The sequence below is a fragment of the Ursus arctos genome, unplaced genomic scaffold (genome assembly GCF_023065955.2).
Source record: "Ursus arctos isolate Adak ecotype North America unplaced genomic scaffold, UrsArc2.0 scaffold_17, whole genome shotgun sequence".
Lineage (NCBI taxonomy): Eukaryota > Metazoa > Chordata > Mammalia > Carnivora > Ursidae > Ursus > Ursus arctos.
This window is the reverse complement of record NW_026622841.1, coordinates 50437316-50458879: the sequence shown is the minus strand read 5'-3', so window position 1 is coordinate 50458879 and position 21564 is coordinate 50437316. Positions and strand designations below refer to the sequence as shown.

At 40.3% G+C, this 21564-nt stretch overlaps 1 protein-coding gene across 5 annotated transcripts in view; it reads left to right on the top strand.

Annotated features, from left to right (window-relative positions):
• LPIN2 (lipin 2) overlaps positions 1 to 21564 on the top strand; it is an 83232-nt gene that overhangs the window by 54004 nt on the left and 7664 nt on the right. For 3 of the 5 annotated variants that reach the window (XM_026496042.4, XM_044382870.3, XM_044382871.3), the window contains exons 4-14: positions 731 to 1032; positions 7710 to 7817; positions 8483 to 8609; positions 9612 to 9984; positions 13048 to 13147; positions 16047 to 16234; positions 18077 to 18170; positions 18589 to 18658; positions 19407 to 19496; positions 20250 to 20332; positions 21376 to 21520. In XM_026496042.4, the coding sequence (XP_026351827.1) occupies positions 731 to 1032; positions 7710 to 7817; positions 8483 to 8609; positions 9612 to 9984; positions 13048 to 13147; positions 16047 to 16234; positions 18077 to 18170; positions 18589 to 18658; positions 19407 to 19496; positions 20250 to 20332; positions 21376 to 21520 (1680 nt within the window). The remainder of the gene's footprint in view (positions 1 to 730; positions 1033 to 7709; positions 7818 to 8482; positions 8610 to 9611; positions 9985 to 13047; positions 13148 to 16046; positions 16235 to 18076; positions 18171 to 18588; positions 18659 to 19406; positions 19497 to 20249; positions 20333 to 21375; positions 21521 to 21564) is intronic. The other 2 variants (XM_048218591.1, XM_026496041.4) reach the window with 1 other exon arrangement.

The window sequence follows — 21564 nt, the reverse complement described above, 5'->3', positions numbered from 1 at the left end:
ACTGAGCATGAAGCCCAACACAGGTTTCAATCCCAGGACCCTGAGATCCTGACCTGAGCCGAAATCAAGAGTGGGATGCTTAACTGAGCCACCCAGGCACCCCACGAGTTTAATTATTTCTAATCGTCGGGCCTTTCTTCTTTTGAATTCCTGAAAGGCTGTCTTACATACATTACAATTTTAAAATCCACTGATTTTGTTTGTTAACAGGGTTTTGTCTCTCTTAATCACCTTCTTCCACCTTGCTTTAATTTAGCAAACATAAATTTTACCGTAGACCCTCACTTCACTTACCTGTCCTGCTGCCCCCGTCTGATGGGGTGTTCCTGATCTCCGCCTTCCGCTTTATCCTGTTACTGTTCTTTGTAAGTTCTTGACAGAGTGCTTTGTACTGCCTCCTCGGAATGCTGCTGTTGCTTTGACCTTCCCGTTTACAGAGAATTTAATTGGCTGTGCTTTAATTACCATTTTCATGGGTTTGTGCTAATTTGGTATATCTGTTCCTTCACATGTATTCAGTTACGTGGACCAAACGAACTATTTGTGTGTGCCAGGGTAAAGACCTATTCAGAGTAGAGTGGGCAGTGACTTCGTTCAGTGTGACTCACTTACTTTGGGGACTGTGTATTCTTTCTACCACTGTGAATTTAGATACACAAAGAGTTCATTGTTTTTTATTCACTGTCCACTTTGTCATGGACAACTTTTCTTTTATCATGTTCTTTTTAAGGAAAAGCTCCCTGCTTACCTTGCCACCTCACCAATTCCTACTGAAGATCAGTTCTTTAAAGATATTGATGCCCCTTTGGTGAAATCTGGTGGAAATGAAAGACCATCTCAGAGTTCAGACATCTCACACATCTTGGAAACAGAAACGGTTTTCACTTCAAGTTCTGTGAAAAAGAAAAAACGAAGGAGAAAGAAATGCAAACAGGACAGTAAGAAGGAAGACCAGACTGCTTCTCCTGCTGCAGAGGGTACTGTGGATGTGGAAATGAGCTCTGATGACGACAAGGGGGCCCAGTCAGCAAGGTAGGGCTCTCTGTGCAGGTGCTGGGCTTGCGCGCACACTGTGGGCAGAGCTCAGGTAAGCTAGTTGTGGTTGTTTCTTACATGGATCTACAGTGTGAGGTTTGGACTTGTTTTTCCCCATGACAGTTTATTGTCGTATCAGTGGAAGAGGCATTTTTTTTCCTTTCTGCTATTTTTTTTTTTTTTAAGATTTTATTTATTTATTTGACAGAGATAGCCAGCGAGAGAGGGAACACAAGCAGGGGGAGTGGGAGAGGAAGAAGCAGGCTCCTAGTGGAGGAGCCTGATGTGGGGCTCGATCCCAGAATGCCGGGATCATGCCCTGAGCCGAAGGCAGACACCTAACGACTGGGCCACCCAGGCGACCCCCTTTTTGCTATTCTATAAAATTTGCCATCAGACATCCTGCAATGGTATTAAAATACCACTTGAAGCAGACCAGCAGTGTGTGTGTTTTCAGCCAGTAGTTTTCCTAAAGCCAAATCAATTATAAGTTACAAAGAAGATCTGAATTAGTGACTTGGCCTTTGGGCAACGTCGGGTGTATATCCTTACTCAGTATCTTGGTATCTCATCTATTTCTGGGAAGTTGAGAGTTGTTGTTTAGAGTTTATCACCAGAACATTCCTAGTAAGTTGAAGAGGAAAGGAGGATTTTTGTCTTTTTTTTTTTTTTTTTTTTAAAGTGAGAAATCTTGATTACTTCTTTACCAGATCAGTAGAAGAACTTAAAAAATATGCCACTTTTCAAGTCATCAGTGCCTAGGATTTAAAAGGTAACAGTTGGGGGTAGAGTATTTTTTTGTTCAAGATTTTGATTTTTAAAAGGTTATTTTAGATCTGTTCCACTGAGATTTTGCTCTGGCGCTGGTGGACCATATGTGTGTCAGCAGGGTGGTTTACTTCACTGACGAGCATTGGACAAGAATTTGCTGCCCACAAGTGACCCTAAAGTTCTACCTACAGTTCTTCCAGGATCCACCAGAAAGGACACTGAAGTAACACTTTTGCCCTCAAAGTTTATTCGTGTGTGTCTTTTTTATTTTTATTTTTTTTTAAGATTTTGTTTATTTATTTGACAGAGATAGAGGCAGCCAGCGAGAGAGGGAACACAAGCAGGGGGAGTGGGAGAGGAAGAAACAGGCTCATAGCAGAGGAGCCTGATGTGGGGCTCGATCCCATAACGCTGGGATCACGCCCTGAGCCCTGAGCCGAAGGCAGATGCTTAACCGCCGTGCCACCCAGGCGCCCCTCGTGTGTGTCTTTTATCATAATGTAATTGAGCAGAGCTTAGAATTATTATTATTTTTTAAGATTTTATTTATTTGAGAGCGAACTCACAAGGGAGAGGTAGAGAGAATCAGAAGCTGACTCCACACTGAGAATAGAGCCCAACGTGGGGCTTAATTCCATAACCTCGAGATCATGACCTGAGCCGAAACCAAGAGTCAGAAGCTTAACCAACTGAGCCACCCAGGCGCCCCAAAACTTAGAATTCTTGAACAGCCTGCAGCTTCAATTTAGGAAGATAAAACATTTCTAAAACACATGCAGAGTTTCCTACTAAATGTACAAGAATCATTCTCAAGATGTTGTAAATGAGTGTTGTAAATGAACGCATTACAGAAATACTAGTGCCCGCCTCACTTTTCCAAATCGTGCAAAAGGCTGCATCAGCCAAATCTGTCAGAGTACTGATTGGGTCGACAGTTACAAATGGTTGCCCACTCTCTCTCCAAGCCAGAACATTGCTTTTTTGGAAAGCAGGCATGTCAGAATGCACGTAAATTAGGGCATTGTAATAATTTTCAGGAGCTCGGTGGCTTGTTTTTTCTTTAGATTACCGTGGATCATAGATACTGCCACCTGGAGGAACTCTTTCCTAAAATTGCGCTAAAACAGGTTCTGCTTAATTATGTAGCCAACAGAAATGAGGACTTTAAAAAAAGGACAAAATGTAGCAGTCATGGGAATTCAGGTCAGATGTATACTGAAATCAGTGCTGAGCTGAAAGGTAGGCCCCTTATGTTTTTGGTTGTGGAACAGCAGCTACTTGATCACACTCTTCTGGACCTTTGTTTCTTTAAAAAAAAAAAAAAATTTTTTTTTTAAAGATTTATTTATTTATTTGAGAGTGAGCAGGGAGGGGAAGAAAAGCAGACTCCCCACCGAGCGCAAGGCCCGACACTGGACTCTATCTTACGACCCTGAGGTTATGACCTGAGCCGAATCAGGAGTCAGACTTTTAACCGGCTGACCCACCCAGGCGCCCCTGGGCCTGTTTCTTAATCTATGAAATAAGAGAATTGAACTACATGGTTGGCAAGGCCCTTTCCAGTTCAGCATCTAGATTCTAAAATAATTGGGGGTGGTGAGATATTTAGGGTCAAAGTATTAACAACATATTAAACAGGTTAAAGAATCAGAAAAAGAATGTGAAGTCAACTGCTTTGCCCTTGTGCAGCCTAGAAATTAGGTAGGGTTGGGGAGTTTGCAGCTTTCAGTTCTCTTCCCCTCCTCAGGCCCCTGCATTTAGGAAAGAAATTGTTTCCAGAGAAATACCTGAAACTGTGTTTTTTTTTTTTTTTCTTAAAGATTTTATTTATTTGAGAGAGCGTGTGCAAGCACGAGCTTGTGGGGGGAGGGGTGTGGAGGGGCTTAGGGAGACGCATACTCCCCACTGAGCACGGAGCCTGACTCTGGGCTCAATCCCAGGATCCTGAGATGATGACCTGAGCTGAAGGCAGACACTTAACCAACTGAGCCACCCAGGTGCCCCCTAAAATTGGTTTCTATTTTTTTTTTTTTTTTGGTAAATAGCATTCTATTTAAATACCATTCACTTTACTTTTCAAGAATTTCATTGATCATAGAGTTAAGGTTAATTGAGGCTCCTTGAAGGAGGCAGGTGAAAGATGAAATCTTTAGTGGCCTGCTATCGCACAGCTGTAAGAAAACCACTGGTGAAAATTGGAGAGCTTTAAACTACACCGAGCTTTGTGTAAACTGTACCTAGTGAGTCTCTCCCTCAAGGATGGACTTTGGCTTGTATATACCGTGGGAGCCTTGTTTGTCCTTCCAGAAGGTGGATAGATAAATTAGTGTGTATATGTATTAGAAACATTGCACCTGGCTAAGTAGTCTTTTGGAGGGAAGTGACCTGTCAAATTAGATGGTGGTCTCGCACAGTCCCAGCAACGTTAACAATGGAGAATTAAGACCACAGCATCAGAAAGGAATCTCTTCTTTTAATCTACCAAAGGAGTTGTGTTTAAATCTGGAAGTTAAGGACAGGGAGTCTAAGACTTTTTATATACAGCATCTGTTGCCCTGAGGCTACATACTTCATCTCCTGATCCATAACTGGCTTCTAGAGAACGCTACATGGTTTTCTGTGGTGATAGGAATCTTACAGCCAGCTCCCTGCTTTTCCTCCCCTTCACCACCTTTTCTTTTCTTTTTTTTCTTTTCTTTTCTTTTCTTTTTTCTTTCTTTCTCTCTCTCTCTCTCTTCTCTTTCTTCTCTTTTTCTTTCTTCTCTTTCTTCTCTTTCTCTCTTTCTCTCTTTCTCTCTTTCTTTCTTCTTTTTTTTTTTTAAGTAGGCTCCATGCCCATTGTGGAGCCCAAAGTGGGGCTTGAATTCATGACCCTGAGATTGAGACCTGAGCTGAGATCAAGAGTCAGACGCTTAACCAACTGAACCACCCAGTCACCCCCTCCCCTTCATTTCTGACACAGTAGGGAAACATTGCAGGGCTCCTTTCAGTCCTATTACGAGGCAGCTTTTATAGGAAATGTCCTGGATCCAAAAGCAGCCTGAGATTAGCCATACTGAAATTTATTGACCAATAACTGTGCTAAGGCTGAGGATAAACAATGTTGACAGAGTTAGTGATCTTCGGTCATAGTAGTTAACCCCATTTATCTCTGACATACCACCAGTTAAATAGACAAAATTCATTTAGTCCCTCTTATTTATCCCCATAAAATAATTCACACTATTTTAGTTTCCTTTTGATTTTTTTCCTGCTTTTAAAAAATTGAGGTACAATTTATGTACAGTAATATCCATAGAACTTAAGTGTGCAAGTATACAGTTGAGTTTTGACAGTTGTATTTACATTATATAACCTCTCTTGGTTTTTGAGTAGGAAAGATAACTGGTTTATAAAATGGTATTAAATTTGAAGCCATGTTGAGATGCACCTGTGAATGCTCAATTGCTTTATTATATATACTCAGTATGAAGTTTGGCAGCTGAACCTCCCACTTCCTCCTGCCCTGACTCGGTGTTAAACTGTTTACCCTACTGCAAATTCTCTGCTGTTCAGTGTTAATGTATGTATTTGTCCTGTATCTTGACATCAAGATACAGTCAGTGTTCATACTGTTGTCTTCACATTCCAGTATCTACACTCCCTTTTGTCCTCATGTAAATACATGTTAATCGGTTGTGGTCTACCTAAGCTGGTTGAATGTTCTCAGGCATGTCTGCCATTTTGAAAAATGCTTAGCAAGTTTTTAGAAGTCTTTCTAGTTAATGAATCATAGGAATGAAGGGAACCTCAACATCAACCTTTTCCACCACCTAACAGGCCTAAACTAATGGGCTTTATTTTTGTCAGGAAATGCCCAGAGAAGACCATTTCATATCTTCCTGGGGTTGTAAATTCTTTTTTTCTTAAAGATTTTATTTATTTGAGAGAGAGCACACAGAGGCAGAAGGAGAAGCAGGCTCCCCACTGAGCAGGCAGCCCGATGTGGGACTTGATCCCAGGACCCTGGGATCATGACCTGAGCGGAAAGTGGATGCTTAACTGAGCCAACCCAGGCAGCCCTGGGGTTATAAATTCTTAATGGTGCCTGATCTCGCTCGCTCTCTCCCTCCCTCTCTCAGTATTTTACTAAATCCAGTTTGCTTTCCTGAACTCTTCTGGGCTTACCTTTTATACTGCAGTGAAATATGTTTCAAAAATATTTTTAGTAAGTTTCTGTGACTTCTACGTTGTACTTTTCAAACCGCTTTCAAATACATGAATAATGATGGGTCAGGCTGTCTGACGCTTTCAGATTTGTCAAGTAAGGACTGTTCATAAGCATCTGGTTTTCCCTTTTTACAGTGTTTACCATTTGAGTTTCATTTTTTAAGAAATAGGGTATTTTTACCTAGATGTCTGCCTTTCTCAAGTATATGTTTCTCTCCCCTCGAATGAGGTGTTATTCCAGAGTTTAATTCTTGTGAGAGAAAGAAGAGAGAGGAAAACCTTAAGTTAGAAGATGCAGCTATGCGGAAAAACCATGACATGGCAGACTTAGTGGGAGAGCAGAGCACGTTCAGTGAGGATATAAAGGACGAAAGGCAATATTAGAGTCAATAAACTGACTTCTACCTCTATTTTTTTTTAAGATTTTTTTTTTATTATTTATTTACTTGACAGAGACAGCCAGGGGGAGAGGGAACACAAGCAGGGGGAGTGGGAGAGAAAGAAGCAGGCTTCCCAGTGGAGCAGGGAGCCCGATGTGGGGCTTAATCCCAGGACCCTGGGATCACGTCCTGAGCCGAAGGCAGATGCCTAACGACTGAGCCACCCAGGCGCCCCTTCTACCTCTATTTTTAGTCTACCAAATTAAGTCATACAGATATTCTCATTTTATATAGAATATCTGTCCTGGTAGAATGTAGAATTTTCTATAATAAGCTCTTAAACTGGAAAGTGTAGTGCTTTACACTTTTCAGAGGTTTTCTTTGTACTTTTATTTATACTTTGCAGAGCTCTCAACATATACTACTTAAATCTCATATAGACTCTCAAATAGGACAAGTGGTAAATTCCCAACTAAAGATGAACAGCTGGGGCCCACAGTGCTTCTGAGGGATGTTTTCAAGGTTATATGGCAAGTTAGTACATTAACTGTGCGAATTCAAGAAAACCGAAGGGTAAATTAATTAAAACCTTATTATAAGCATTAGTTCATTCTCCTGTAGTTCTGAGGTCTCTGTATGAATGAACCTTAAAAGCATTTATCGTATTTTTGTATCATCTTTCTCATATCCCCATATCATATAGATTCTAAGTAAGGAGGAAGTTCTCAGGTAATTCTTGACCCAAACAAAGAGAAAAATAAGTTGTGTTTTTTAAAGAGTTTTAAGGGTATTTTTGAATTTTTGAACCATAGCTCGTCTTCAGCTCATAGTCTTGTATTTGCTGTAATATACAGGAGAGTATAATGAAAGAACAAGGGCTTACTTGTTTTGAATTCAGCCACTTACTAGCTCTTTGATTTTGGGCAAATTACTAAACTTCTCTGGATCCTTGATTATTTAATAGCTAAAATAGAATAGTCCTGCCTCAGATTTGTAAGGATTGAATGAAATACACATAAAGCCTTAGTTTTCCTCTTCTAGCCTTTGAATCAATTACCTTGAAGGGCTGTAAAAGGGAATTTTTAATCACATCTTTTCTGTCTCCTGTTTATCCCTTGCCTCAGTCGTAATTGCAGTTGTGTATGGTGGGTGGCATTAGTGAGTCCCCTTCTCCTTCATATTTTCTTTTTAAGAGAATTAGTTGTTAATCACTTGGCCTTCTTCATTTGTATCGTCTAAACATGTGTCAGTAGATTTGGGGATATTTTTAAGCTGACATAATGTCATTGTTCCTGACTTTTTTTCCTTTCACAGAGGATCTTCAAATGCTTCCTTAAAGGAAGATGAATATAAGGAACCTTTGCTCTTCCATTCTGGGGATCACTACCCCTTATCTGATGGAGACTGGTCCCCTTTAGACAAGTAAGTATTTTCAAAATTTCTCAGTTTCTTTAAGATACATTAAATAGCTTTTCTGTTATTGGACAGTAATAATATTTCCCATTTCTCTCATACAGGAAAACTGAATGAATATGTACTTGTAACATGAATATGTTCCTTCCCTCTCAATAAATTATTTTGTTCCTAAACGTGGTCTGACTTACGCTCACAGTATCTGGTCAGCGTACATCTGCATAGTCAGCATAGAATTCGGCCCTCTACAATTCTTCTAATCTTAGTGTTAACTGTTAACTGTAACTGTGGATAATGTGAAGAAACATGCAGTAACACTTTGTTCTGTGTTCAAATCCAGTTTCTCTCATGTATTATGTTAATTTAACCCATCTTTCTGTGCATTTCAAAGGTAAAATCACCTTTCTCATTGATTCTTGTGCGAATCAGTGGGATAATGCATATAAAGCGTTTACAGAGAACCCAGCAAGTCCTCAATAGATATTGGTTGGTGGTGTTTTTATTATTCCTAAGAACTCAAATGGAGGAAATAATTGATATTCCCTTCAGTAGAGTCTATATTGGCAGGATAAAGTTGATATATTCAAACTTATATTTCTTTTAATCTGTCGAGCTCAGCAAGACTGACCTTCCCTACTTAAAAGGCATCACATTTCTTTGTCATGTGTTTGTAGCCCCTATTCCCCAGCGGCAGTGTGTCCTAAGAGTGATTCAGAGCTGGAGGTGAAACCAGCCGAGAGCCTGCTCAGATCTGAGTCCCACATGGAGTGGACGTGGGGTGGGTTCCCAGAGTCCACCAAGGTACTAATGTTTACTTGCCTGTGGAGTATGTCCAGTTAAAAACCTGTGAGGCGTGTCTGTCATTGAGTGAAGGGGGGAGGGGTGATTTCTGAGGCGGCACATGTGAATATAAATGATGGTACTGCCCTCATGTGGTCACGTGAGGAAATCTAAAGTTAACATTTTTCATAACTGCAACAGAAGGAATCCAGCACTATTTTGTCTTTCTATTGAGTAAATAATGAGAATTTCCACACTTAGGTTTTAAATAGAAAATTGATTTTATGAAAGCTTTTTTGCCAGCTCATAATGAAAGAATTGGAAAGATACGTTACTTGAGAGAGAAAATATTTAGACCCTCTTAAGTTTTTTTTTTAACACATTTTCTTTATATGTGTGATTTGCATTGAGACTTGACTACCCACTTTTACGCTATTTTTTTTTTTAAAGATTTTTTTTATTTATTTGACAGAGATAGAGACAGCCAGCGAGAGAGGGAACACAAGCAGGGGGAGTGGGAGAGGAAGCAGGCTCATAGCAGAGGAGCCTGATATGGGGCTCGATCCCATAACGCCGGGATCACGCCCTGAGCCGAAGGCAGACGCTTAACCGCTCTGCCACCCAGGTGCCCCGACTTTTACGCTATTTTAACAGAGCATTGAGGTATAGTCCAAGCAGGGCCAAGTTTTCATATAGCACTCAAGTTTTCTCTCTGAAAATGAATATTCTCCCTCTTAGCATCTAAAAATTGTGGTTTTTCCTTAGTCTTCTCCGGTGTTTAACTCTTCATAGTATAGCAGTTTGAAATAGAACTCTTTTGTAAGTATCATGATACTGAACAAAATGCAGTGATAAGTTTTTCCCACTTCTTAAGTATGAATTATCTCACACATACAAAATCATATGTTTACCAAATGTGCTAAGTTATAAATAAAAGGAATACATTTACCTGCCTCCAGCTTAAGAAATAGATTTTAATAAATACCTTTGAAGGTAGTTTAATTTTTTAAAACTTTTTTTTAGGTCAGCAAAAGAGAGAGATCTGACCATCATCCTAGGACAGCTACAATTACACCTTCAGAAAATACCCATTTTCGGGTAATTCCCAGTGAGGACAACCTCATAAGTGAAGTTGAAAAAGATGCTTCCATGGGAGAAACAGTCTGTACCATAGTAAAACCGAAACCCAGAGCCCTGTGTAAGCAGATGAGCAGTGCAACTTCCGCTGCAGAACTTCTCGAACCTCCCCCGGAGCCACCTCAGATTTCATCTATGTTAGATGCAGACCACCTTCCTAACCCGTCATTAGTGGAGGCCCCCTCAGAATCAAAACCTGCAGTGAAAGTAGACTCACCATCAAAGAAGAAAGGTAATCATCTGTTTGATTTGGCATCAGGTACTGTAAATTTAAATGATAAGTGATGTTAGTGTTTCAAATGATATGTGATGGCTGCTTTTGTATCTGGATTCCCTGACCAGGACCTGGCACACACTGCTCGGATCGCGTGTTTAACGCGGCTTCCCCACTGCACTGCAGTTTCCACTCTGCTCTCTCCCGACTACTCCTCAGTACACCCTAGGGAGGCATTATTTTTAAAAAATTAGCATGTTCAAATCAGTTAATGCATAAAATTAACCATTTTATTGACAAAGTATGCCAATGAAGTGAAGTGGAATCCCCAAGAAATTTTATATTCAAAAAGTTGGATGAGAGAAAAATGTTTCCACCAGAAACATCTGGTTAGTTGAGGCCAAATTAAGTACTTTTTTCCCCAGTAACATGGGATATAAATAAATGTACACTTATTATTAGTATGTGTTCTCTTCTTTCATTGATTATTGCCATCTAAAACATAAAAGGTTGGGTGCAACTCTTGGCCCAACAGCTCTCTCTCACTTTTCGAATACAAGTTTAATAAGTCAGAACATTCTTACTATTTAAAAATACAAAGTTGCCCGTTGACACTTTTTAGTACAGTAAGAGCCAGAGCATACTCACTGTCTGAACACTGGCCTGGGACCCTATTTTTTTAGGGACGTAAAACCTTATCTGAAAATTGAAAATACACCAAAGGTTAAATAATCACAAACTGACTTTTAATAAATAACCACTACAGGTATGGACCTTCAGAGTCACTTGGAAATAACTTATTTAGTCAATCAAGAGAAAGACATATACATGATTTCAGTCTCATGTGGCGTTTAAGAAACAAAACAGATGAACATAGGGGAAGGGAAGGAAAAATAAGGCGAAAACAGAGGGAGACAAACCATAAGAGACTCTTAACTATAGGAAATAAACAGTGTTGCTGGAGAGGAAGTGGGTGGGGGATGGGGCGACTGGGTGATGGGCATTAAGGAGGGCGCTTGATGGAATGAGCACTGGGTGTTACATGCAACTCATGTGGATCACTAAATTCTGCCTCTGAAACTAACAATACACTGTATGTTAATTAAATTGAATTTCAGTTTAAAAAAAGAACTTATTTATAATAAAAGAATTTGACTGTCGAGGGTGTTTGTGGCCAAATGAGATCATCCAGCTGATGACCCAGCTTAACTTGGTACCTGCTCTTTATAGCACAGCACCTTTTCCGCCAAAGGCCCATAACCATGTGTTTCGCTCTGAGAACTGGTAAGGAGGAAAATCCAGTTTTCAGGGTCAATGTTTTTAGTCTAGAAAATAATGACCCCTATTCCTACCACGTGGTGACCGCTGGGGGCAATGATGATCCCTATTCTTAGCACGTAGTGTAGAACTGACCAGATAGGAACACTGAGTGATTTCTACTGTTCATTTGGCCTCATTCTTTCTCCCCCCAGCTTTTTATTATGAAATTTTAGACATATTTGCTGTCTTCCTCTCTTTCTCTCTCCACTCACACAGATAGTTTTTTTATTGTTCGAAACCATTTGAAAACCGTTCGCAAGCATTATGACATTTCACCTTTAAGTACTGTAAGATACACCTTCGAAGAATAAGAACGTTGTCTGCACAACCATAGGACCATTGTCATCTGGAAGAATTCATACTGTTTCCCCACATGTGCCAAGAAAAGCTTTTTAGCTGGGTTTTTTCCTCCCCCAAACCAAGATCTCATCAAGGCTCACATGTTGCATTTGGTTCTTGAGTTTAACCTTTTTTTAATTTAGAACAGCCCTGCCCACACACATACTCCCTCACTCTCCTATACACACACCAGTGCACCTCTTTTCTTTTCATGATACTGACCTTTTCCAGAGCCCAGCCAATTCTCTGGTATGCTTTCTCACATTCTGGATGTATCTGATAGTTTTTTTTTTCTTCAAGGTGACATCCCCGTGTTTCCTTAAACTGGAGGTTGGCTCTAGAACAACACTGCGCAATAGATACGCAGTGTGAGCTGCATATGTCACTTTAAATCTTTAAAAAAAAAAAAAAGGTGAAATTAAGTTTTGTAATATATTCTGAGCTAATCAGTCTAAACTATTACAATTTTAACCTGTAATCAGTATAAAAGTTGAGATATTTTAGATTTTTTATAGTAAATCTTAGAAATCTGGTGTGTGTTTTACACATTTTTTAACACATTTTATACACCTCACTTCAGACTCAGACACTGGTAGCCTACTATGGTGGGCAGTGCAGGTCTAGAGGCTTAGTTAGATTTGGGTTCAACATTGTTTATTTTTTGAATTGAAGATTACCTCTGGGGTATATTGAGTATTTTATATAGTGTCTCATAATGTCCCACTACTAGTGATTCTAAATGTGACCACTTGTTTAAGGTGTTGTCTGCCAGATTTATCCATTTTAAAGGGTATTTGTCCTTTTGCAATCAGAAGGTAATGCTTGGTGATACTTTGGCACCATGTGACTGTCCTGTTTCTATCAACCCTTCCCTTACAGTTTTAGAATAATGACCTCTTTCTCAGTGCCAGTGATTTCATCCAGTTCAGTTATGCTTATTCATATTCTTAAGAAAACTTTATCATGATATCTAATGATTCAGGGGCTAGGATTATTCATGTAACAGCACATGAAAGAAGTTAGCGTGTGTTTATTGTGTGATTGTTATGTGTGTAACACCGAATTTCTCTTTCATTGGCATGGATGCTTGAGAACCAACACAAGGAAAAGGTTAATTGACACCTTTAAAAATAAAATGCAAGTTGGTACGCCGGGGTGGTTCGGTCAGTTAGGCGTCTGCCTTCTGCTTAGGTCATGGTCCCGGAGTCCTGGCATCAAGCTCCACGTCGGGCTCCCTGCTCAGCGGGGGAGGCTGCTTCTCCTTCTCTCCTCATGTTCTCTTTCTCTTGCTCATTCTCTCTCTCAAATAGATAAAGAAGATCTTTAAAAATAAAATGCGGTTTGAATCATGGTTGGTCTTACTGTTTGTAAACCTTTGTTTTCTTGAAGAGTTGTAAATGAAGAACAGCTGAAGTTCTTATGTCTGATGCATTTTTCTTATGAAAATAGGTGTCCACAAGAGAAGCCAGCACCAGGGGCCTGACGATATTTACCTGGATGACTTAAAGGCTCTAGAACCTGAAGTTGCAGCCCTCTATTTCCCTAAGAGGTAGTGTATTTCTTAGATGTTGAAGGGTGAATAGCTGTGAAATACAGTGGCTGTTTCTAAAGCAAAACATTCTGAGAGAAAGGAGCAAGGTTATGGTGAGGACAATGGCTTCAGATTTTGGGAAATTCAGAAATTGTGTGTTGTTTGGACTGTAGTGATTTGAAACCAATAATTTACCTATTTGTAAAGAAATTTTCAGTATAATGAGAAGAGGTATACTAGTTAAACCTCTGTAACGATATGCCAATGGTTATGCTTTCATATTAGCAAATCTTAACGGTCATTATGCAAACTCAACATGCTTGGGAAAGTTCATTAGCATTATTTCATTTATTACGTGTTTTTTGTTTCTTAAGATTTCATTTATTACGTGTTTTAAAGGTAATATATCTTCATTCAAAAACATTTTACAAAGAATGCCTTTACTCCTTCAGTGAGTCTGAGCTCCCAGGCTTTTTCTGAACTTGGGCTGGGCCCAGTGAGACACTATTCTATCTTGTCTGTGTGCCCCACATTTTCTCTCTCCCCATTTGTCACCCCCGCCCCTCAAAATTTTCCCCTTTGAATAACTCTAAAACTTCATATGCAGTGTATTTGTACTGTTTTCCTAAGTTCATTTCCATCCTTAGGGAAATTCCATTATAAGACTCTGTGATTATAAAAAGCAGTTTACTTTTTCCCCACAGAAGGTATGGTTTGAATATACTGAGCTATAGGCACACATAATTCAGCACTTACAAATACATTATTGAAAAATATATTCTACTAAATTTTTATTTAAAATGGAAAGATGTGGTTGATATGATATTTAAAATTTTTAATAGATATTTTTGGAAGGTCCTTAAAACTCTTTCCTAGCTCTCTGCCCTAAATTTGTCTTAAAATATCTTCTTCACATTAAGTAATAGTTGGGTTTTAAGGTGAAAGAACTGGAAGTGCTCCATTTTTTTTTTAAACAATAAAGTTAAAATGTAAGCTTAGAATTATCATTTTATCTCACAGTCCTTATTTATTGATATTCCAAGGATTGATTTCTTAGTTTCCCTTTTTAAAAAATGGGGAGAAATTGATTAAAAAAGGAGGAGAGTAAATGCAATGGCACCTTACTATGCTGTATTATAATTTGACTGCCTAAAGTCATTGCCCATTCACCAGGTTAGCTTATTCCTTCAAGGACAAATTATTTTTTTGAGACATTTCATAAATACTTAAAGGTAGTGAGACTGATGTAATGCTTATAAGCTTTTGGTTTGTTAATTGTCATGATCTTGAGTTAAGTATTCAGTATTTGTAATTATAGCTAAACATTAATGTAAATCATATCACTTTTGTATTTTTGGCAATATGTAGAGTCAGATGGCATCCTCCATGTATTTAGAGGTTAGATTGGTTAGAATAACACCAGCCGCCTTGACAAAAAGCAGGACCTCAGTGGCTTACCATAATAGAAGTTTATTTCTTGTTCATGTGATACTCCAGTGCTCGTGTTTGGTGCCAGACGCCTTACACCCAGGGATTCACGGGCACAAGCTTTTCTTCCATTTCGAGGCTCCACCATTCCCTTAGGGCCTCCATAGGGAAAAGAGAAAGGCTCACACAGAGTTTTCAGGAGCCAGGCTTGGGAAGGGCACAGCACACCCCTTTTGTCCACATCTAAAAACTCGGTCATATGGTCACTCGGCCACATCTGACTACAAGGAGACCTAGCCGTGGGCTCAGGAGAAGGCAGAAACATCAGTCTTTGTGTTGACAGTCTTGACGCCAACATAACAGGTTTTGCTGCTTTACGTCGGCTTTGGCTTTTTCACCATTTCCAGTGAGAAGAACGTTCCGTTGATCTAATTAATCTCAATATTGTGGTCTGGGTGTGCACTGCTATTAAGAAAGAAAATTTCCAGAAACCTCAATCTTTTGTTGGTTCAAATGCAAAACGTCGTAGCTTTGGAAAACTGCTTTCTATTTATGGCCTAGCCATACTCTGCTGCCACCTACTGCTCAGATTTGAGAGTTTTTTTCTAAGGATCAGAAAACTTCACTGGGTCACATACATTAAGTATATTGGCTTTTTGATAAAAGAATTTGAAACTTGTAGAACAGTTTCTCAGTGTGGCATTAAATGTCCATTCAAAGAGTGTGGGGCAGTAAACATTCATGAATAAGAAACTTAAGGTACCATTTCCTTGTTCCTTTTCACTCAGATTTATGCTCCATTACAAAAATTTCCCTCAGAATCATCTTCTAAAACCTGGCTTCCATGCCTTTACCGTCTAGAAAAATGAAAATACTGAATAACTTCAACTTTAGTCCTGAACCTCCCTAGTGTAAGAATAGCTTATTTCTAGTTTTTTTCTCAAAATCTTTGTTTCAAGGTGGGTCTACCCTCCTAAGAATTTTCTCTTGCTTAATCTCTTTGTTCTGTTTTGCCAAGTAACATGAATTTAGAAAAGCCTGGACAGCTCTGAACTATAGTAATTTTCTACAGGATGTATATAGCACCGCAGCTTTTTCTAGGAAGTTAGAATCAAAGGTTTTCAAACATCAGATTTTTCTTAATTACTCTGTCATTTTCATCATGGAAATGTAAATAAATGGTTATAACTCTTTTACTCCTTTAATTAAAATCAGAAAGGCTGTAGTTGAAAAGTTTGTCTTACTGAGAAAGTGTGGTGATTTTTGTGACATATTTACTGTATTCGTAGTTAATTCCTCGGCAGTGCTGTTAGGTCATTTTTAATGTCATTTATGATAGGATTCTCAACTCTCCCTAAGAAAATCTGTGTCTGTAGGTCTGTTCGTTTTTTAAGGGGGGCTATGTTACTTGGTTCAAGCCCCTTAGTAAGCTAGGAATACAAAGAAGTTGCAATAAGGCAAATCTTTTCTCCCCATCCGCTGCCCACAGTGAATCGGACCCCGGCTCCCGGCAGTGGCCTGAGTCTGACACACTCTCTGGCTCCCAGTCCCCACAGTCCGTGGGAAGTGCGGCTGCAGATAGCGGCACCGAGTGCCTCTCAGATTCTGCCATGGACTTGCCCGATGTCACCCTCTCCCTTTGTGGGGGTCTCAGTGAGAACGGAGAAATTTCCAGAGGTATGTTGAGCAGTTACGCCTTGTTTTCACTGGAGAAAGCAGCCTGGTCATCACTTGATAGAAAACCTGCTGGTTAGCCACCTCAGGGTATTCTTTAATGACCTTGTGCAGGTAACCGGTATCTCCCTTTAATGTCAGACCTTTAGCCTCTCATTTAAGGTACCTCGTATGGGTGGACCTTACAAATAAATGGTTTGGGTGAGTGAGAGTGCCTTGCAGGCGCTCATTTCACTTGAAGAGGGAGAATTCTCGGGCTGCCCTGTTTGCAGAAAGGCCAGGGTCAGCTCACACTGTGTCCATTTTCTCATCTGTGAAGTTGAAGTGTGTGTGGACTGGGGTCTGGCTGCCCTCCTGGAAAGCGCTGGGCCTGAGACATGAGAGTAGGGCCTGAAGTTGTGGAAAATTAATTGTCCATTGAGGAAATAGTCTTTCTAGCAAAAAGTAGAAGAGGTTACTTTCTGTCTCAGACTTGAGACTTGGCCCTGGAAAGTACAGTTGCTCCAGAGAAATGAAGGGTCTTCAGCAGAGCCAATTCAGATGGCTCTGGGGTAGGTCGAGCAGTCGTGTGTATCTTTCCCAAGTTCTTTGGCCTTTCTGGCTTTATCTTCCTTTGTAAACTAAATTTTTCATGTTTTCTCAGTTTGGCTGCTGGCCCCTGATTGATTTTCCTCTAAGGAAAGATTTTCCTTCCACTACTAGTATCATCTTTTGTCTTCTCTCCCCCCTCAGAGCCTCTGAAGTCCTGTGTTTGGCCGACTGGGTGCCCTGAGCATTACAGTTGTGCTTTGTTGAATCTTTCTCTTTTTAAAGGTCACAGGGTGCTCATTATGCCTCTTTCTTCTCCATCTCTTAATTCTATTTGTTTTATTATTTGCAAGAAATTAAAAATAGCTCTTAATCCTCAGAAGCCTTCACTTTAAAAATTATAGGTGGGGGTGGAATGGAAAATACACAATTATATAAAACTGTAAAATTTATACTTAAAAACAGTCTGGGTAACTTAGGTAGAACTTGTTATTGGAGAAGGCGGAAATGGCAAGTAAAAGTAATTAACATACCCATCACCAAGGCGGACGGTCCTGGTGAGAAAATTCCGTTCGTCTAGATCTACTGGAGTGTGGGTCAGGAACAGAGCACACAAAATTCATGCAGAATTCTCGTTCATTTCCCAAGAACTTGGGATTCATTTCTTGACGGACCTTAAACCAAATTCTGGTGTGTGTTTTTTATTTTTTTCCTCCAAGCAGTTGTAAAATGTTTTGTTTTTCTAATGTAGCATGCACTTAAAGCTGTAAGATCCCCATGAATATTCCCTAATTATGCAGTTGCCGGCCAGTACAGTTTGTCTGTGTTAAGAACGAAACTGGAGTTTTCGTTAGTTCTGGTAGTGTGTGTGTGTGTGTGTGTGTGTGTGTGTGTGTGTGTGTGTGCGCGCGCGCGCGTGCACGTGTGTCTTTGTGTCTTCCTCTCTCTCTCTCCTCCCTCCCCCCTCCCCCCTTCCCCCCCCTTCCTCCCTCTGGCCACATCTGTAATCTATTTTCCTAAAAGTCTCTGGCCTATCCCTCCTGTATTTTTTTTGTTGTTGTGGGTTTTTTGGATTTTTTTGTTGTTTTTTTTTAACTGTGGGAGGAGTGGTGGATGGAAGAGGAGAAGGATAGAAAAGGAAGTGTTCTTTCTTGTTCTGGATTTTTAAAAAAAAGTGATATTTTGCTTTTGATGAATGTAAAAAAAATTTTTTTAAGGACTCATTCTGTAGTTCCTTTAATGTAGAGTATTGTGATAAACTCATTTAGGAATTTATGTAATCTCTAACCAAAGGATCATTATTATTTTACATTGCAGAAAAATTCATGGAGCATATCATTACTTATCATGAATTTGCAGAGAACCCTGGGCTTATAGACAATCCTAACCTTGTAATACGGATATATAACCGGTAAATACTCCTGCTTTTGTAATTGTTACATACTCTTGCAGAATTTTTTTCAAAGTACGCTTTTGAACTGTTATACTTTTCTTGCCATAAGATGTGCCATCTGCTGTAAACGAGCTAGTGGGCAGTGATTTTGAAGTGAAAGGGAAGCCTCAGCCTTATTTTTCAGTGAAGCATTGAAATGTTATTCTGTCTTAGACATTCTGCTGCATTTCTGCTCAGAGAAGTTTGGCTTGAAGCAAAGGTCATTCATGTGACAAAAAATTTAGCTGATCATCTCTTCACTGAAAAGAATAAGGAATGTTATGTTGTTTCTACGCCCATCCTCTTTTTTCTCTCCGTCCCTCTCTTCCCCATTCTCTGCTCTCTCGCTCTCTCCCTTCTCTGTGTAATGGTTTTGCACAATTTTTATTTCACACAGTTACTATAACTGGGCTTTGGCTGCTCCCATGATCCTTAGCTTGCAAGTATTCCAGAAGAGTCTGCCGAAGGTGAGATGATCCACCATTTCTTTTCCTTTTTAAAAGTATATATAGCATACAATACTTAGAAACATCCTTATGTGCACATTTCTAAACTGGGTACTATTCAAAGTTTTGTATAAAATTAATGTTAGAGAAGATCCAAAGAGTTCGGTGTGCCCACTCAAATGATCTCATGCCCAAAATCTAGGAAATTTGCTGGGCTGCCATATCTTTGTCATTTTTATTAGATATTTATACTGGTTTCTGACTGGGTATAAAAGTTGAGAGATTTTATTATTTGTTAGCTAAATACAGAATGAATGAAAAAAATAATTCCTCGTTAATATGGAAAGAAGCAGCAAGAAGAGAGTGATGTGGCTACCAGAAGTGTGAGATCAGTGTGATTGGGTCAGATTGTGGCTAATGAGCCTACTCTGTAGAACCTGAAGGTTCTAAATCTATCAGCCTACTTGGTCCTCATAACTCGTAAGAACATGTTTTCCGAGAGTAGAGAGATGAGAGCAGCCCACCTGGCAGCCCCCCCCCCCCCATAGCCAGACCACCCAGTCTTCTACCACAGAACCGCCACAAAGCTGCGCCACCACAAAAGAGGACTGCCTGCCTTTCAGAGGTGTTACAGACTAGAGGACTGGGGGAGGCGTGAGAGTGTTGCTCACATTCCGTAGTAAGGCACCGTCCCACAGGCTGATGGTAGAAAGTAGTGGGTCTTTGTGATAGGCAGATGGCTAGACTGACCCACGTTGATTGTTTCCAGGCCACAGTCGAGTCCTGGGTCAAAGATAAGATGCCAAAGAAGTCTGGTCGCTGGTGGTTTTGGCGTAAGAGAGAAAGCATGACCAAACAGGTAACTGACCTGGAGGAGGTAATTTTTTCCCATGGACTGAAAAGAAGTGAATCTTTGATTTATTCAGAAAACCACTTTGCCAAGCACAAGAAAGTCAATTCGGGCTATATGATACTGTCTTAACAATAATAAAGTCCCCACTGTTGAACACGTAGATGTGAAGTACTGTGCTAGATGCTTTATTTTACCTCTCACCTTTACTGCAGCCCGATGGTACAGATGTTTGAGCTCCCACTTCACAGGTAAAGAAACTGGGCCGCAAAGAGGTGAAGTAGCTTGACCACACAGAATTGGGGAGGAATGGAGTGAGGGTTTGGTCATGAGTCCAACTCCAAAGCCTGTGCTCTTTCCGCTTTGTTCACTACGTTACCTTCCAGATGGAAGTAAGAGTGTGGGGAGGAGACAGAGGTGGCAGTGGCATCCGTAACTTCAGTAACTTCTCTTCTGGAGTCCTGGCGTCCCTAGAGCAGACCTAATGAGTGTGGGACAGGTGTATTGTATTCTATGGCTTGAAATAATGCCCTTTTAAAGTTTTTACTTGTGGCTTTGTAGTGACAGCTTTTTGCATAGCAGAATATGACTTCTGTCTCAGATTTCTATCCTTTGGCTAGAGAAAGTCTGTTTCTTAAGCACTTTTAAGTTGTAGATTCAGAAAAACATTTTGCTCATTTCTGGAGATGGCTGGTGATAAATTTTTACCTGTCAGTTGCTGGGAGGGAAAAATTGCACATTGCCATTATTATCTTGTTTTAGCTGCCAGAGGCCAAGGAGGGGAAATCCGACGTGCCACCAACCAGTGACCTGGCATCGAGCGCAAAGGAGCCAGCCAGTGGCAGGTGGGGCGCCCTGTCCTTCCTCTGGGCTCAGAGCACTTGGGCTATTTAGCCATTGTATTCAAATTGATTTTGACAGTTTTGTTTAATTTTTAGTCAGAAATGTCTTTCTCTTGTGGACAGTCGTGACAGTAAATGGCCTGTTGGTGCCATTCAGTTAGCAGATGGTAACTTCTGCTTTTCTAAAAAAGATAATCAGCTCAGAGGAGTAAATATATCCGTCACTGCTTTTTAAATGTCTTGCTTCCATCCTGGAGCCATGGAATGAGATGCCTGTGAAATGGAGGCCTCTGGGAAGGGGATCTTGAGGAGCCTTAAGGTGTGCTGTCCCTGGTCCCTACCACCTGGCTGGCTCGGTTAGTAGAACGTGCAACTCTTGATCTCAGGGTCATGAGTTCCAGCCCTCCCACCCCACTGTTGGGTATAGAGATCACTGAAAATTAAATTAAATTTTGAAAAAAATTCCAAAATTGGTGTGGGTCCATTTCATTTCTTAGCAGAAGCAGCACCCCTCTCGATATTTGGTTTGACTGCCCCTGAAAGGAGATGCCACCATGCACCCTCTTCTCGTTCCTGCTGTTCTTGCCCCAACCAGATTCTTTCCTTCTCCTGCTCCAGATCTTTAATTCAGTAGTTGGTCTCAGCCTGAGCATTCATTTTCTTGCTCTTTGCCCTCTTTTCTTAAAGGGGTTATATAAAATCTTCTTTATTAGTTTTTAAAATCTGTGCAAGCAATTCTGTTTTCTGCAGTTTGCATCTTTTGAAGCATCCATATCTTTTCAGAAAGAGTCAGTCGACCTGGTAGCATTCAGTCATAGCAGAAAATAATCAGTCATGACCAGACTGTAACTGCTGGCTAGTCATGAGACAGAGGGGGAGGGTGGCCTTCTCACCTCATGATAGGAATACTCAGGAAACAGAGGGAACAACTCTTCCCATCCCTAGACTGGATTTAGGATCTCTTCATGATCCTAAATGGAAGAGCTCTTCTCAGTAAAATGTCCTGCTGCTGCTGCCTCTTGAGTAACTGGATTGCTGTTGAATAGGCCGGCTGAGGATGACTCATCGAGTGATGAGGGGTCACAGGAGCTCGAAGAGTCCATCAAAGTGGACCCTGTTCCCACAGAGCCCCCAAGCCATGGCAGCACAACCTCATATAAGAAGTCTCTTCGACTCTCTTCGGACCAGATTGTGAGTCCTATGTGATCTGTGTGGATCCAGTCAGCTCATTTTAT